Consider the following 17,670-nt stretch of genomic DNA (forward strand, 5'->3'; position numbering starts at 1 on the left):
TCTGTGTTCATGTGTTTTTTTTTGTTTGTTTTTGGTTTTTTTTTATATACAGGTTACCTATAAAACAAAAAATACATTATTTTTGAACATTGGCTGAGAGACTATACAATGCAAACGTATTTAAAAACATCTCACTTATAATTTTATGTCACTGTTACAGGTGCACCAGCTGAAAGAAAGAAAAGTGTATACATATTTTGAAACGTTAAAAGATATAAAACACTTTTAAAGTATTATTTATATATACATTACAGTCCAAAAGTTTGGAACCACTAAGACTTTTAATGTTTTTAAAAGAAGTTTCCTCTGCTCACCAAGGCTACATTTATTTAATTAAAAATACAGTAAAAAACAGTAATATTGTGAAATATTATTACAGTTTAAAATAACTGTTTTCTATTTAAATATATTTGACAAAGTAATTTATTCCTGTGATGCAAAGCTGAATTTTCAGCATCATTACTCCAGTCTTCAGTGTCACATGATCCTTCAGAAATCATTCTAATATGCTGATCTGCTGCTCAAGAAACATTTATGTTATTTTCAATGTTGAAAACAGTTGTGTACTTTTTTTTTCAGGATTCCTTGATGAATAGAAAGTTCAAAAGAACAGCATTTATCTGAAATACAAAGCTTCTGTAGCATTATACACTACCGTTCAAAAGTTTGGGGTCAGTAAGAATTTTTATTTTTTTGAAAAGAAATTAAAGAAATTAATACTTTTATTCAGCAAGGATGCATTAAATCAATCAAAAGTGGCAGTAAAGACATAATGTTACAAAAGATTAGATTTCAGATAAACACTGTTCTTTTGAACTTTTTATTCATTAAATAATCCTGAAAAAAATATTGTGCACAAATATTTTGTACAATTGTACACATTAAATGTTTATTGAGCAGCAAATCAGCATATTAGAATGATTTCTGAAGGATCATGTGACACTGAAGACTGGAGTAATGATGCTGAAAATTCAGCTTTGCATCACAGGAATAAATTACTTTGTCAAATATATTCAAATAGAAAACAGTTATTTTAAATTGTAATAATATTTCACAATATTACTGTTTTTACTGTATTTTTAATTAAATAAATGTAGCCTTGGTGAGCAGACGAAACTTCTTTTAAAAACATTAAAAATCTTAGTGTATATTTATATATATATATATATATATATATGTATATATATATATATATATATATATATATTTATATATATATATACATATATATATATATATATATATATATATATATATATATATTAAATAGAAAAGTACACATAAAAATCTCACAAAAAATTATTATACACTTACAATAAACATTTATAAATATTATAAATGAAAAAAACAGAAATATTTAGGATCTATAGTTGAATAGGTAGGTAGTGTCTCAAATTCTAGCGAGCTGCCTGCCTAGTCAGCATTGTTTTGAGTGTTATAGCCATGTGCATTATTTTGGGGGTTCAAACGCACCTAATAAGCTCCAACATGCTGTCTAAGTAGGCAGCTCGCTAGTAACCACACCTAATATGCCCTAACATACTAAGTAGTTAGCTCGCTAGTAACCGCACCTAATATGCTCTAACATGCTGTCTAAGTAGGCAGCTCGCTAGTAACCGCACCTAATAGGCCCTAACATGCTGTCTAAGTAGGCAGCTTGCTAGTAACCACACCTAATAGGCCCTAACATGCTGTCTAAGTAGGCTGCTCGCTAGGTTTTGGGACACGTCCATAGCGTCTGAATAACACTTTTATTTCCGGGGTTAAAGCAGCCGCCATATCTGAATGCGCTTTAAACACACAGACATGTTTATGTTTAGCCAGTTCAGAAATACAGCACGAAAAACTATATAGTGCTTAAATATTAAACAATAGACGTCCAACAGACAGACTATAAAGGTGAGTTTGAAGTGCGCAGTCTTTATTAGTTCGTGTCGCAGATGGAGGATGTGTGTGATCTGCTCGGCTCTGTATTTGAGTCCACATGGCACATGAGTTTGGCATGTAAAATACGAGCTTTAAAATCGGCGTTAAATGTTTGCCTACTAATGTAAGCAAACGTTTCTGTTTATAAGTTCATATGTTTTGTGTGTATGTGTTCTTAAATGGAGTTATTTTGAGATACACGGAGTTTCCCTCTGCTGTTTCTGTGCACTGTTTTCATGACTTATTTTCTAATGATATGGACAGAAAGGCTGTTGTTTAATTATTTACTTTTTGAGTATCCGCTTGTTTACTTATTAGTGTTCTGTTTAACGTGTTACTGCGTTAGTGTAATTTGTTCAGATGTGTTTTAAACGACATCTGAAAAATAAATGCGAATGACGCGTCGAAATCTGCATGAACGATTAAATTTAGTTTGGTTTTCTGGACAGGTGCAAACAGTTAGAAAAGTAGTAATACAAAGTAGTGATATCTTTAAGGAGATGGTAACATTATTTTCTTCCTATTCTTTCAGACATCCACTTTTTCCACATGTACGTAAAATATAGGTCAATATGAAAACTAATCTCATGATTTGGTACACATCTCTCACTCACTACATGTGAAATGTACATTTAGGCAATCACTACACAATTTGAAATGTGACCCTGGACCACAGAACCAGTCATGAGGGTCAATTTTTTAAATTGATATTAATACATCATCTGAAAGCTGATTGTATTGATTGCATTGATGTATGGTTTGTTAGGATAGGACATCATTTGATTGAGATACAACTATTTGAAAATCTAGAATCTGAGGGTGCAAAAAAATCAAAATATTGAGAAAATCGCCTTTAAAGTGTTAGTTCACCCAAAAATAAAAATTCTGTCATTTATTACTCACCCTCATGCCGTTCCACACCCGTAAGACCTTCGTTCATCTTCAATACCCAAATTAAGATATTTTTGTTGAAATCCGATGGCTCGGAGAGGGCTGCATAGCCAGCAATGAAATTTCCTCTCTCAAGATCCATAAAGGTACTAAAAACATATTTAAATCAGTTCATGTGAGTACAGTGATTCAATATTAATATTATAAAGCAACGAGAATATTTTTGGTGTGCCAAAAAACGACTTATTAAGTGATGGTCCATTTCAAAACCCTGCTTCAGGAAGCTTCGGAGCATAATGAATCAGCGTGTCGAATCAGTGGTTCGGAGCGCCAAAGTCATGTGATTTCAGCTGTTTGGCGGTATGACACGCGATCTGAATCATGATTCGACACGCTGATTCATAATACTACAGTGTTTTGAAATCAGCCATCACTAAATAAGTCGTTATTTTGGGTTTTTTGGCGCACCAAAAATATTCTTGTCCCTTTATAATATTAATATTGAACCACTGTACTCACATGAACTGATTTAAATATGTTTTTAGTACCTTTATGGATCTTGAGAGAGGAAATGTCATTGCTGGCTATTGAGGTCTCACTGAGCCATCGGATTTCGACTAAAATATCTCAGTTTGTGTTCTGAAGATGAACAAAGTTCTTAAGGGTGTGGAAGGGCATGAGGGTGAGTAATAAATGACAGAATTTTCATTTTTGGGTGAACTAACCCTTTAAAGTTGTCCAAATGAAGTCCTTAGCAATGCATTTCCACTCACAAAAATAATTTTGTGATATATTTACGGTAGGAAGTTTACAAAATATCTTCATGGAACATGATCTTTACTTAATATCCTAATAATTTTTTGACATTAAAGAAAAATTGATAATTTTTACCCACACAATGTATTGTTGGCTATTGCTACAAATATACCCATGCGACTTATGACTGGTTCTGTGGTCCAGGGTCACAAATTAAGTTAAGGTTGATTTTTACTGGTCAGTGGCAAATACATTTTTTTCCTACTCCAAAATATCTCTGTTAGATTACTGCACAGACATTATCATCATATATTAACAGTTTGTAGTCCCAGTATGGTATTTTTAATCTCTGTCTTTGCCTAGATGTCGTTGGTGGATTTGGGAAAGCGTCTTTTAGAAGCAGCTCGGAATGGTCTTGATGACGAGGTCAGGACGCTGATGGCCAACGGAGCTCCGTTCACCACTGACTGGGTTGGTCATGTGATCATTTATGTCATGAGTTAATGATTTAAGAGCTTAGCCTTCACAAGAAACGATCAATAAGGAAAACAGTGTTATCAAGGCTTTTTAAGAATGATAAGCCAATCTATAAATATCTGACATCATCTTATCATCATATTCTGACTCATATGATGTGTCATTGACATTATCTGCTTGTATGTAGCACTGTCAATGTAAATTGTCACAAGGCAGTACTATAAAAACGTATTATGTAGAATATAAAAGCAATCACACCATATTATGTTGTATATATCAATGATGCTAACACTTTACAATATGTTTCCATTAGTTGGTTAACATGAACAAACATGGAAAAATACTTAACAATATAATAAATACTGTAAGAAATGTATTGCATGCACTAATATTAACTACAATAAGCATTAACTGACTTTAACTAATGGGACCTTATTGTAAAGTTATTAATACAAATGTTCTTTCTAATGATAATGGATTTTTCCTCCACTCAGATCCTATTAAACCTGCTACATTTCTATGGCATGTTGATTCATACATCTGATATTTTAAAATCAGGGTGTTGTAAAACTTTTTTTCACACTTGGGAGTCATAAAATCTTAGTCATAAAATTATGGAAACTGGATTTTTTTTTAATACCAAATGTAATTTCTATGTATGCTCAGCTCAAGCATTTTGTTGCCTAAATATTGTAAAAGCTTATACCTTTTCATGTACCTGTTTTGCAGCTTGGAACTTCTCCATTACATTTAGCAGCCCAGCATGGTCATTACTCCACTGCTGAAGTCCTGCTGAGGGCGGGTGTCAGCAGAGATGCCCGAACCAAAGTGGACAGGACCCCACTGCACATGGCTGCTACAGAGGGCCATGAGGTCATTGTGGATTTATTAATCAGGGTAAGACGAGGCTTGTCTTGTTGTGATAGTTTAATGTACTAAAATCTATTTCAGTTTGTCAACTGAGGACACCTTTTTATGTTTTAGAGTGGTGCCGACATCAATGCCAAAGACATGTTGAAGATGACCGCTCTTCACTGGGCAGCCCAGCACGGCCATCACAACGTCGCAGAGCTGTTGATCAAACATGGTGCTGATGTACATGCCCTCAGCAAGTTTGACAAGTCGGCTTTTGATATCGCTGTCGACATTCAACATGCAGAACTTATACACCTGTTACAGGTTTGTCATGTTTGGAGAAAACTACAAAACACTAGAGAATAGTGTAAGGATGTTTTCACACCTGTAGATCCTTTGCTTTGTTATGAAACGGGATTAAAATAGTTACAATGTTGCAATTTCTTCTTGGTTCGGTTCGTTTTCACCAGGCAACATTTCTAAATGGAACAAGATTTGTTTATACAAGTCACATGCAAGTAAATTGTCCAGAGTGCAGCTGTTTATGTTGCAGATTCTGCTCATGGCGGTCATCCTACAGGATGGATAGACAACAGCTCATTGGGCTTATTGTGGCTTTCTTTGTAGCTGTTGTTTTATTACTTTTTCATTTTGAGTTTCAAGGCTTCATTGGTATTTATATTTGCGTAAATGAAACGAACTTAGGGCGAAAATGCACCAGGTTCCGAAACAAATGTTCCAAACAAGCTAGGTGTGAAAATTCCCTAAGAAATGTTCCTCATTTTGACTTTTAGGAGGGAATGCAGAATCAGGTGAACAGGAATGCCGAAGCGTCAATTGTAAATGGGAGCTCCACCCCACAGTTCATCATTCAGGGTGTCCCAAACCTCCAAGGGGGAGTCGTCAACCTCTCTGACTTGATCAAAGCCAACTCGGGTACGATTTGACTAGAAAATAATTGTGCAATAAACTAATGTAATGATTATGAACATTGTTGGCTATATTATGATCTTAAATTGACTTGGAACCAACAATTGCGTTTTGTTTTTTATTTTCTCATGATGTTTAGGTGACACAGAAGAGGCCATAGCTGTCAGTGCCTTGGACTCAAGTATTCAACAAGTGGTGAATGAATCAGGTCAGAGGGTCATTACCATATTAACAGATCAACATGGAAACCTGCAGACAAATGGACTCGGCCAACCATTCTTTGTCACAATGCAGGATGGACGACAAGGTATTGCTAACTATGGTAACTATAGTAACTAACTAAGATATAACTAACTAGGATTTTGTGCTGAACTAACTATATATATATATATTATATTATATTATATTATATTTTATATATATATATATATATATATATATATATATATATATATATATATATATATAAAAAAGTCTCTTATGCTCACCAAAGATGTATTTATTTAATCAAAAATACAGTAAAAACTGTAATATTGTGAAATATTCTAATTTAAAATAAATTTTTTCTGTTTGAATACATTTTAAAATGTAATTTCTTTCTGTGATGACAAGTTTTCAGCGTCAGTCTTCAGTATCACATGGTCCTTCAGAAATCATTCTAATGTGATGATTTGCTGCTCAAGAAACATTTCTTTTTATTATTAGTGTTAAAGGTGCCCTAGAATTGAAAATTAAATTTACCTTGGCATAGTTGAATAATAAGAGTTCTGTACATGGAAATGACATACCTGAGCCTCAAACAACATTATAGAAAATATTACAGATTATTATGGGTTCTATTATCTTTTGACTCTTCCGCTTCCACATGTTGCAACACATGGCCTCACCCACTTTGTTGTGTGTTCCCGGGGGCGTGTTTTGCAGGCTTTATGATGTCACCAACCCGGGAAGAAGCTTGTTGTAGTCCAAACCGGTTGTTTTTGTAGGCATTAAATTTCCATAATTTTAAAAGACTATATCTCCGTTTCCATTGGACTTTCAGTGCTGTAACTTTGCAGATATTGTTTATGCTCAAGCAGCAACATTACACACTAACTAAAGTTTAAAAAAAATGAAATCGCAATGGACCACCCCTTTAATGAATAGGAAGTTTAAAGAACAGCATTTTTTTTATATATAGAATTTTTATAAAGAATGTAAAAATCTTTACTGTCACTTTTGATGAATTTGATGCATCCTTGCTCAAAAATTATAATTTCTTTAAAAAAAATCTTTTGAACTTTTGAATGGTAATGTATATAATTATATTATTTGTGTGTGTGTGTGTGTGTGTGTGTGTGTGTGTGTGTGTGTGTATGTATGCATATAACTGCTGTCTTGACATTCTTATACCCTGAATTAAGGATGTTACTCTTTGATTTTCTTTTATTTTTATATTAGTATTGGCAGTTCCAGCCAATCAAGTCACAGAGGAAGTGGTAGAGGACTCCGAACCTCCTGCTCGTAAAAGGAAAATTGAAGTTTCATCCAATAATTCAGAGACTGGTGAAACAGTGAGTATAATATATATAAAGCTGTGTGTGTGTATGTGTATGTATGTATATATGTATATTATGTATATGTATTTATTTGTCTGGACGTCATGTTTCGGTGCATACAGTCAGACCACAAATACAGTCAGTCACAGGCGATCCACAATCCAATCCAGAAGGGGGCGCACATAGTAATGCAATGCTGTCGCCACAACAGGAAAAAGTGCAGAAGAAGAACAGACAATCTATGTTAACTTGTAATCTCTCAACCAGTGTTTCAACCGTGGAAAGTCCTCAATAAAACAGCTTGAGAATAATATCTCACGTAGCATTTCATTTACCTCAGGCAAGTCATTTAGTGTCCACAGCATGTAAGTTCACTAGAGAAATGAACACTAGAGGGGAGCATTTCACTAAATATATGCACTATATTAGCTTACATATTCATTATATTTACTTTACCTGTTGGTAATGTATCTTAATTATTTAATATATTTTTAAATGAATTTGTCATGAAAGCAGGTTGTGACAGTAACTGTAAATGGTCATATTTCAAAAAGTTAATTGGAGTAGATAAATAATGAAAGACAATTTTTTTTTTATTCGATTTAGAAGTTAATATAATATAATTAAACTTTTTTTTTTTAGTTTTAATAATTAACATAAAAAAAAATTGCACATTTTTGCAGGTTTTGCATTAACTTCTTACTCAATCTTCAGGAGCATCTCCAATGGCAGTTACAGGAAGCTAACAGGAAAGCTCAAGCCTATCGTCAGCAATTGCTCCGCAAAGAGCAGGAAGCCGAGGGATACCGCATGAAACTGGAGGCCATTTCAAACGGACAGACCAACGGCACCACGGCTCTGGACCAGGAGCACATCGTGTTTGTGCAGGAGGAGGTCGGTATCGAAGAAACGACGGAGGGAGAAGAAGAAGTTGTCATGTTTTCAGAAGGTGGCGTAGTCATCAAAACAGAAGATATTGATTCTGCGGATGAGCAGATCACTCTAGTGGAAGCCACGGCGGGTCACACAGAAGTCATCTCATAAAAGAGCTCCCAAGAGCGTGGACTCAATCCTCAAGCAACCAAAGAGTGCTTCAGCACGGTTTTTGGTTTGGTTCCTTTTGATTTTCAGCAATTAAGTCCTTTTTGTAATTTATTTCCTTGTTCTGTTTTGGTTAATGTTTCTTGCTTAAAAAATGAAAGTTGACAAAGAAACAACCACAATGTGCATCATATGCACACACACACGACCAGCGAAGATGATTCTTTCTGGGAGTCTGTATCTGCAGTGTCCTGAAAAGTGGTCACCCGTCATTTGTCCCAGATGGGGTTCTTCAAAACAGCTGGAAAAGATTCACTCAGGATGGAACTCTTTGCAAACTGCATGTCTTTTGAGCTCCCCTAGAAATGTAGCTGCCTTATTCAGACGATTAGTTTCTTTGCTTTTTCAAATTAAACATTGAAAATTCATCTCAGAGTGCAGCAGTGTTATGTGTTCTATGCATTGGAAATAAAATAATGCACCAGTTTCAAGAATTTAATTTGTAGGCAATCTGTATTTTTTTTTCTTTCTGCTGGAACGTTTAAAAATCTGTAGGTCAATTAAAAGTGCCTTGGTGTATGTTTGGTCATGTTTAGTTTTCATACATAAAGGAGTTTTTACATAAAGGATTCTCCATGAATTGTTGCTTATATAGTATTTGTTTAAATGGGTATAATGCATAGTTCCCATCCATTGAACATTTTAACTCACATTCCTTGTGTAATGTACCGGTATTTTTTTTTTTTTTCTTTCTCTGAATATGTATAATATGTTATGTTTTAGTTACGTTGAATCTTAAGTCGAGAGCTCTTGTTCACAATGACAGTTAAAGGGATAGTTCACTCAAAAATGAAAATTCTGTCTTCATTTACTCACCCTCTGAACACAAAAGAAGAAACTTATACAGGTTTGGAACAACTTGTGGTTGAGTAAATTACATAATTTAAATTTTTGGGTGAACTATCTCTTTAACAGCGCTTTCACAAATGTAAAAATTTCAGTATCAGGGTTTTGTATCTGTCTAGCTAGCCTTTATGTGTAATGTTATCTCCCTGAGCTAATCAGTTGTTTTTGAGGCACATTATAATCTGAGATATTGATATATACAGATTAGATGGCAAGAGCGTGACTTTTAAACAATCCAATTTTGTGCTATATAACAAACAATAGTGACAGTAAATGAAGTGTGTGAAGGACATAATTGTAGTAACCGCAGAAGGAAAGATCAGTTTTAACCAGTTTTGAACGCTTCTCACATAGGAAATATGTAATTATTTTCTGTTTAAAACATTCATAAATTGTGAATTTTTATGTAAAGACATCACCGTCCACACATCGTATAAATGAACCACAGTAATATACTGGCACTACAATTTATGGACCTACACTGGTGAAAATGCAAAGTCTTGAGTTTAGAGTTCCCCCACTTGTGTTATATGCTTTAATGATGTATAAAGCTTTTGACTTATTTTTGATTAAAAATGTTGCAAATATCAATTGTCGGCTTTTGCATTTATTTTCTGTTGCTCATATTATATTCAACCCAGTAAAAGTAGTTCAGAACATTTAAGTTACCTAGGATACGTTTATTTTTAAATGTCTCTCATGCTCAAGAAAGCTGAATTTATTTAATCAGAAATACAGTAAAAGTAATATTCTGGGATATTACAATTTAAAATAACTTTTCTATTTTAATATATTTCAATTTCATATTTCTGTGATGGTAAAGCTGAATATTCAGCATCATTACTCCAGTCTTCAGTGTCACATGATCCTTCAGAAATCATTCTAACATGCTGATTTGCTGCTCACAAAACATTTCTTCTTATTAAAAGCAATCTTAATATTTTTGTGGCACTTTTTATAAATTTTTTCAGGATTCTATGATGAATAAATAGTTCAAAAGAACAGCATTTATTTGAAATATATTTTTGTAACTATCACTTTTGATCAATTAAATGTCCTTAAAAAAGAAAAAAAAACTTACTAGCCCCAAACTAGATAGTAGAGAGGATATATAATTTGCAAAAAATGACAAACAGTTATATAAAATTGTTTATTCTTGCTAATTCTGAAAAGGTACAATGACCAAAATTAAGAAATCTGTATACAAAGAAGCAAGAGATCCATCTATTAAAGCACAGAATGTAAATAAAAACAACAAAGGTTTCAAAAAGGTCTTCACATTAGGGTTTAGGGAGGCATTGGTGCTCTCATTGGACCCCTTGGTGGTGCAGGAGGACGTGGCGGCAAGGGAGGCCCTCTCTGGAAGCCGAAGGGTGGGGGTCTGGGTGGGCCGGCACCATAACCTGGAGGTGGAATTGGTGGAGGAGGCCCCCTCATCCCTGGATGCATTGGTGGACCTGTAAAAAAGGAAAGGAATTATTGCATCAACAACAACATTTTGTCTATTTTGCTTTCGTTTAAACGCACAAGCCACTTCTTCACACACATACCCATTGGGGGACCGAACGGTCCTCTGGGAGGGACACCCATGGGGGGAGGAGGCATGCCGGGTGGAGTAGGTGCTCTCTGTTGAGTAGATCCAGGAGGGCCAGGCGGAGGAGGCACCATTCCGGGAGGTCCCGAAGGGGGCATTGGCATTGGCGGCATTCCTGGTGGATGCATTCCTGCAGGGGGGAAGGGCGGGGGTCCCGGTGGGTGCCCTCCGCCACCCTGTGATCCTGGAGTACCTGGTGCAGGAGGCATGGGCATGCCGGGCGGCATCCCAGGAGGCATTGTGCCAGGAGGAGGAACAGGTGGGAAAGCACCAGGAGGCGGCATCCCTGCAAGTTTAATATACAAAAAAAAAATTATGCAAAAGACATTTATTTTCCCGGCCGGCATCATATTTGCTGAATGAAATTCAATACTTGTTTCTTACTAATTATACTGTGCTGATTCCAAAAATAGTGTGTTTTGCTCTAACACATCACACTTCCTCTTAAAATATGTGCATTTTGTAGCATTTTTGCTTTTGACAACCATTTGTAAGGCCTAGAAGTCTTGTATTATTAATTAATCACCAGAAAAAATTCCAAAAAGCCATGATTCCCATCTTCCTCTAAGCCAGATTACAATTGTTTGTTAGAATTATGGGCAGTGGCATAAGAAAATGGGGTTGGGGGACATGATCTTGTGTTTATGTTAAGTTTTTTGACATTAAAGGGATAGTTCACCAAAAATGAAAATTTGATGTTTATCTGCTTACCCCCAGGGCCTCCAAGATGTAGGTGACTTTTTTTCTTCAGTCGAATGCAAATTATGATTTTTAACTGCAACCGCTGCCGTCTGTCAGTCAAATAATAGCAGTGATTGGGAACTTGAACAATAAGAGTCGAAAAAACTTCCATAGACAAATCCAAATTAAACCCTGCGGCTCGTGACGACACATTAATGTCCTAAGACACGAAACGATCGGTTTGTGCGAGAAACTGAACAGTATTCATATCAGTTTTTACCTCTAATACACCACTATGTCCAACTTCATTCAGCTTCCTGTTAGTGAGGTCAAAAAACGCGTTGTGATGACGGAAGTGATGTCTCGCCCATATACTTCAATGAGCGCGAGACATCACTTCCGTTGTCAGAGCGTGATCAGACCTCACTAACAGGAAGCTGAACGAAGTTGGACATAGTGGTGTATTAGAGGTAAAAAATTATATAAATACTGTACGGTTTCTCGCACAAACCGATCGTTTCGTGTCTTAGTACATCAATGTGCCGTCACGAGCCGCAGGGTTTAATTTGGATTTGTCTATGGAAGTTTTTTCGACTCTTATTGTTCAAGTTCCCATCTACTGCTATTATTTGACTGACAGACGGCAGCGGTTGCAGTTAAAAATCATAATTTGCGTTCGACTGAAGAAAAAAAGTCACCTACATCTTGGATGCCCTGGGGGTAAGCAGATAAACATCAAATTTTCATTTTTGGGTGAACTATCCCTTTAAATTAAGTATTTGAACATTTTCCACTCCTTTGCAGATTGTAAAATTTTCTTTTCGTCAGAAAAACTTTGACATTTGCCTGCTTTTGTTATTTTGATAAGTGAGTTTTCAGTTTTGAGACCAAATGTTTAGTTTTTTTTCTTCAAAATAATGGAATGAAGCTTTTTCAAATTATATTATATATATGAATATATAAACGTTTTATATTAGAGGTGTAATGGTTCTTGGTAAATTAAAAAAAAAATAAAAAAAATAAAAAATCAAACTGTACAGTTCTCCACACACGGTTCGGCACGTACTTGTACTGCGGTCATCTCATATCTGACGACGCATACGCATCTATAGTATGGTTTGTTGAAAATAAATAAAACAGACAAGAGTTAGGCTAATGTATGCTTCTGTCAATGCATACACATTCTGGCTTCACAAAACTTTGTTAATGCGAGTGCCGAAGCTCATCCGAAGCGTGCACATATTGCCTTCTCTATCAAGTCTTGCGCTTGAACAGACAAATTCACACAAAAATTGTCAACATGCCCGTCTTGTAGAGTATCCTAACAAACAGTAGGTTATGTCTTAAGTGAACTTAATGCACAGATACAGTACGCTGATACTGAACACATTCGTTCTTTCTTGAGTGTTTATGTCTTAAACGGATAGATCACCCCAAAATGAAAATTCTGTCATTTACTTTCCCTCAAGTAGTTTCAAACCTGTATGAATTTCTGTTCTGCTGATCACAAAGGGAGATATTTGGAAGAATGTCATTAACCAAGCAGATATCAGCCCGCATTTACTTCCATGGTAGGAAAAATAAATACTATGGTAGTCAAAGAGGGGTGAGATCTGCTTGGTTACTGATATTCTTCAAAATATCTTCCTTTGTGTAGAGCAGAACAGAAATTCATACAGGTTTGGTAAATTAAATGACAGAATTTTCATTTCAAACAACAAAAGACAAGGAAATCACTCGTTGCTCTTAACTGAATAGGTTTTGTAACTTAATGATGAATCCTTATTTAATTTATACAGTGAAGATTATATTCAACTTGTTTTACATTTGATTAGCTACTTTATTCAGTTTCTGTACCTGAAAATTACTGTTAGTTACCTGAATAACCTGAAAAGCACTGTTTATTTTATTTTTATTTTTGCTCTACTGTATTTATTTGTGCTGTTGCTTGTAGTTTGATTATTTGTTCTTATTTTCTTTATTTTTATGACAGCACTTATTTTTTTACCTGAACACAGCATATACTGAACCGTACCGAAACCTTAAAACCGTGTTAAAAACTGAACCGTGAGTAATTTGAACCATTGCACCCCTAAATCTGCATTCCTATTTGTGGAAAAACTGTATGCAAATCAGCAGAATTATTTTCTCTAGATGCAGGGCTGTATAATAGAAATATATATGTAATATATGTAAATAAATAAATAAATAAAGTGTCAGAAAGGGTTCAAAATCCTCATAATATCTAACCTGGCATTGGCATCCCTGCACCCATGGCGGTCATGACAGGTGTGGGCATGCTGGGAGGCGGTGGGGCGTCTGCGAAAAGCTGATGGGGGCGATCGGCCTGTGAAAGTGGATTCTGGGCAGCCAGGAGACGCTCTGCAGCTGAGCCGTGCCTCTCGCCCTTTGAGTCCTTCTTAAATGCGTATGAAACAGTGATGGGCCGATTGCAGAGATACTGGCCGTTCATGGCCTCAATAGCTGCATCGGAGGCATCAAAACTGGCATAGTTGATGAAAGCATAACCCTTGGAGTTGCCCGTGTCCGGGTCTCGCATGATCTTCGGCGTCTGAAGGATCACACCGAAAGCGCTGAAAGTATCATAAAGGAGTTTCTCGTCAATCTCAGGATCTAAGTTGCCAATGAAGATGTTGGCGCCGACATCGAGGTTCTTGTTGTGCGCCGAAGCCTTGTTGACTCGTATAGGTTTGCCGTAAAGTTTGATCATGTTCATGATCTTTATGGCGTAGTCTGCATCCTCTTCACTGAGGAACTCCACAAAGCCATAACCTGAAGAAGAGACCAATATCAATTTTTAATCATGCAAAAAAAAATAAAAAATAGAAATCTGAATGCACAATGATATGGAAACTCACCTTGATGTTGTCCTGTTACTCTGTCTTTGGGCATGTGTGTGTTTACAACAGGACCAGCTTGCAGGAAAAGCTCCCACAAAAGAGGCTCAGAGACCTTCTCATCAAGACCACCCACATATACAGTGGCATCTGGAAATAAAATATAATCAAAATAAACACTACTGCACTGGACACAAAGATTAGGCAGCTTATAAAATACGCATAAGATCATTATTACTATTACTACTACTACTACTACTACTATATATGCATATATTATATCGTTTTGTTACACTTTATTTAAATTAAACCCCAAACTTCTTTGTTATTTGTTTTTACCAAGCGTATTTGAATGAATGGAAGTGAGCGACTCGGTGCTAATAGAGATGACATGAAGAATTTAAAATGTTTTCATAGTGCTGCAAAACTTTTCTTGAATATTGCCTAAAAATATTCCTACGATTTAAATTTATAAATTTACCTTGATTTCGTTCTGAAATCGGTCCCGCCGCCATGATGAACCCGGCGTGTGTACTAACGGAAGCGCCTCGTTTTCCTTCCGCGATACAATACAACACAACAACGCCACGTCAGTCCGGTGCTGCCCCCAACAGGACAGGAGGATGAACATTCACGCCTTTGTGGCTGTCAAATTCTAATTTAGGTTTACCGCATTCTTTGCTCTTCTTTGCAGTAGGGGTTCAATCTTCAGCTGGCTGGCGGTAGCAGCCACTGACAGGTCACGTGACCTGGTGGCAGCTGCCAGTCTGATTCTGGCAGGTCACGTGACCTGCCATTGGCGCTGGTGGCAGCTGCCAGTCTGATTATGGCATGTCTGTCAGAGGTTCTGGTGGCTGGCAGAGTGTAACACGTTCCTTATATCTCTGTCGCTGCATGGAAAATACATAATTTTATCATTATTAATATAATATTATGACTCCATTCTTTTGTATGGTGGACGTTTTAGATGGGTTTATCTCAATTAAAGCAGTCAAATGACCGTGATCTCAACTGGTGGGAAATGACGCATTGCCCAGCCAGCCACTGCTGAGACGCGAGTATAACGCGCTCTCTAATCAATTTTGCTGCATTGAAATACATAATTTTATTATTATTAATATAATATTATGACTATATTGTTTTGTATGGTGGACGTTTTAGATGGGTTTATCTCAATTAAAGCAGTCAAATGACCGTGATCTCAACTGGTGGAAAAATGACGCATAGCCCAGCCAGCCACTGCTGAGACGCGAGTATAACGCGCTCTCTAATCACTCTCGCTGCATGGAAATACATAATTTTATTATTATTAATATAATATTATGTCTATATTGTTTTGTATTATTGACGTTTTAGATGGGTTTATCTCAATTAAAGCAGTAAAATGACCGTGATCTCAACTGGTGGAAAAATGACGCATAGCCCAGCCGCAGCCACTGCTGAGACGCGAGTATAACGCGCTCTCTAATAACTCTCGCTGCATGAAATTACATAATTTTATCATTATTAATATAATATTATGACTATATTGTTTTGTATGGTGGACGTTTTAGATGGGTTTATCTCAATTAAAGCAGTAAAATGACCGTGATCTCAACTGGTGGAAAAATGACGCATAGCCCAGCCAGCCACTGCTGAGACGCGAGTATAACGCGCTCTCTAATCAATTTTGCTGCATTGAAATACATAATTTTATTATTATTAATATAATATTATGACTATATTGTTTTGTATGGTGGACGTTTTAGATGGGTTTATCTCAATTAAAGCAGTAAAATGACCGTGATCTCAACTGGTGGAAAATGACGCATAGCCCAGCCAGCCACTGCTGAGACGCGAGTATAACGCGCTCTCTAATCACTCTCGCTGCATGGAAATACATAATTTTATTATTATTAATATAATATTATGTCTATATTGTTTTGTATTATTGACGTTTTAGATGGGTTTATCTCAATTAAAGCAGTAAAATGACCGTGATCTCAACTGGTGGAAAAATGACGCATAGCCCAGCCGCAGCCACTGCTGAGACGCGAGTATAACGCGCTCTCTAATCACTCTCGCTGCATGAAATTACATAATTTTATCATTATTAATATAATATTATGACTATATTGTTTTGTATGGTGGACGATTTAGATGGGTTTATCTCAATTAAAGCAGTAAAATGACCGTGATCTCAACTGGTGGAAAAATGACGCATAGCCCAGCCAGCCACTGCTGAGACGCGAGTATAACGCGCTCTCTAATCAGTCTCGCTGCATGAAAATACATAATTTTATTATTATTAATATCATATTATGACTCTATTCTTTTGTATGGTGGACGTTTTAGATGGGTTTATCTCAATTAAAGCAGTCAAATGACCGTGATCTCAATTGGTGGAAAATGTCAAATATAACACAGCATGCTTTCGGGGAACATATTATGATTGATTTTCAAAAAATTGAGCTATAAAAGCCTGATGTATAAATATGATGCTCAACAACAAAAACATGCACATACTTTTGAGGTATCATATTTCATACACACATGCACTGGGACTCATGATTTTTATTTATACTGTACAAACTGTACATCCTCCCATATATATATAATTAATGAGAAATGGACAAATAAATGTTACCCAAACGCCTGTTGTTTACATTAACATTAAAAAATGTAAACATGTATTTTATTATTTTTAACATTAAAAAAAAGAGTCATGAATAATTAGGTAAATCAAAGTTGCTGCATTCCACAAAATTTTTATCTTACACTTACTTACAAGCTAACACTCAACAACAACTTTTTAAACATGCAAGTCCCCTCCAAATATTGTAAATATGTGAAACATATTTGTGAAACAAGCAGATTTACAGGTGGTCATGTTGCTTATGCTGCCCGTGACCTTAAAAGAAATGAACAAAGTCAATGTATCTAAATATTTACATCAAACACACCTTTTTAAAATGAAATCAAGAAATGAGACCTAAACTTCCCCACAGCCGCTAAAATGATTGTATCCAGATTTAGGATTAATGTTGAGAAAGGGTCGTATTATTAGAATAATTCACGTTTTAATTGCCATTTTTATGCTATATATTATTGCATAACTTGTGTTATTACAAAACATAAAATCGTCACAACTATTAGCAGTATGCATACAAAATAGAATGATTTCTTTGGAATGACAGGCAACAGTGGCTGGATGGTTGAGCGTCCAGCAAAGCATATA

The 17,670-nt window shown here is 35.8% G+C and overlaps 2 protein-coding genes across 5 annotated transcripts; one reads left to right on the forward strand and one right to left on the reverse strand.

Annotated features, from left to right (window-relative positions):
• Window positions 1-1,765: 1,765 nt before the first annotated feature.
• On the forward strand, window positions 1,766-9,900 carry gabpb2a (GA binding protein transcription factor subunit beta 2a). 4 transcript variants are annotated; one of them, XM_067411165.1, is made up of 9 exons: window positions 1,778-1,899; window positions 2,459-2,477; window positions 3,937-4,044; window positions 4,780-4,947; window positions 5,035-5,229; window positions 5,700-5,841; window positions 5,975-6,157; window positions 7,276-7,388; window positions 8,088-9,900. In XM_067411165.1, exons 3-9 carry the CDS (start codon window positions 3,937-3,939, stop codon window positions 8,415-8,417), a joined length of 1,239 nt encoding a protein of 412 aa, XP_067267266.1. In that variant the 5' UTR covers window positions 1,778-1,899; window positions 2,459-2,477; the 3' UTR covers window positions 8,418-9,900. The 4 variants fall into 4 exon arrangements, with proteins under 4 accessions (XP_067267265.1, XP_067267268.1, XP_067267266.1 ...); XM_067411164.1 differs by lacking the exon at window positions 2,459-2,477 and having other exon boundaries at window positions 1,766-1,899; XM_067411167.1 differs by lacking the exon at window positions 2,459-2,477 and having other exon boundaries at window positions 1,766-1,899; window positions 5,975-6,142.
• A 556-nt stretch (window positions 9,901-10,456) lies between these two features.
• Window positions 10,457-15,004, reverse strand: sf3b4 (splicing factor 3b, subunit 4). Its single transcript, XM_067412108.1, has 5 exons — window positions 14,935-15,004; window positions 14,475-14,603; window positions 13,846-14,388; window positions 10,871-11,200; window positions 10,457-10,777 (listed from the first exon to the last, which is right to left on the reverse strand). The coding sequence occupies exons 1-5, from the start codon at window positions 14,966-14,968 to the stop codon at window positions 10,608-10,610; spliced, it is 1,206 nt and encodes a 401-aa protein (XP_067268209.1). The 5' UTR covers window positions 14,969-15,004; the 3' UTR covers window positions 10,457-10,607.
• Between the last annotated feature and the right edge of the window lie 2,666 nt (window positions 15,005-17,670).

This window comes from Chanodichthys erythropterus, chromosome 15, assembly GCF_024489055.1.
Source record: "Chanodichthys erythropterus isolate Z2021 chromosome 15, ASM2448905v1, whole genome shotgun sequence".
Lineage (NCBI taxonomy): Eukaryota > Metazoa > Chordata > Actinopteri > Cypriniformes > Xenocyprididae > Chanodichthys > Chanodichthys erythropterus.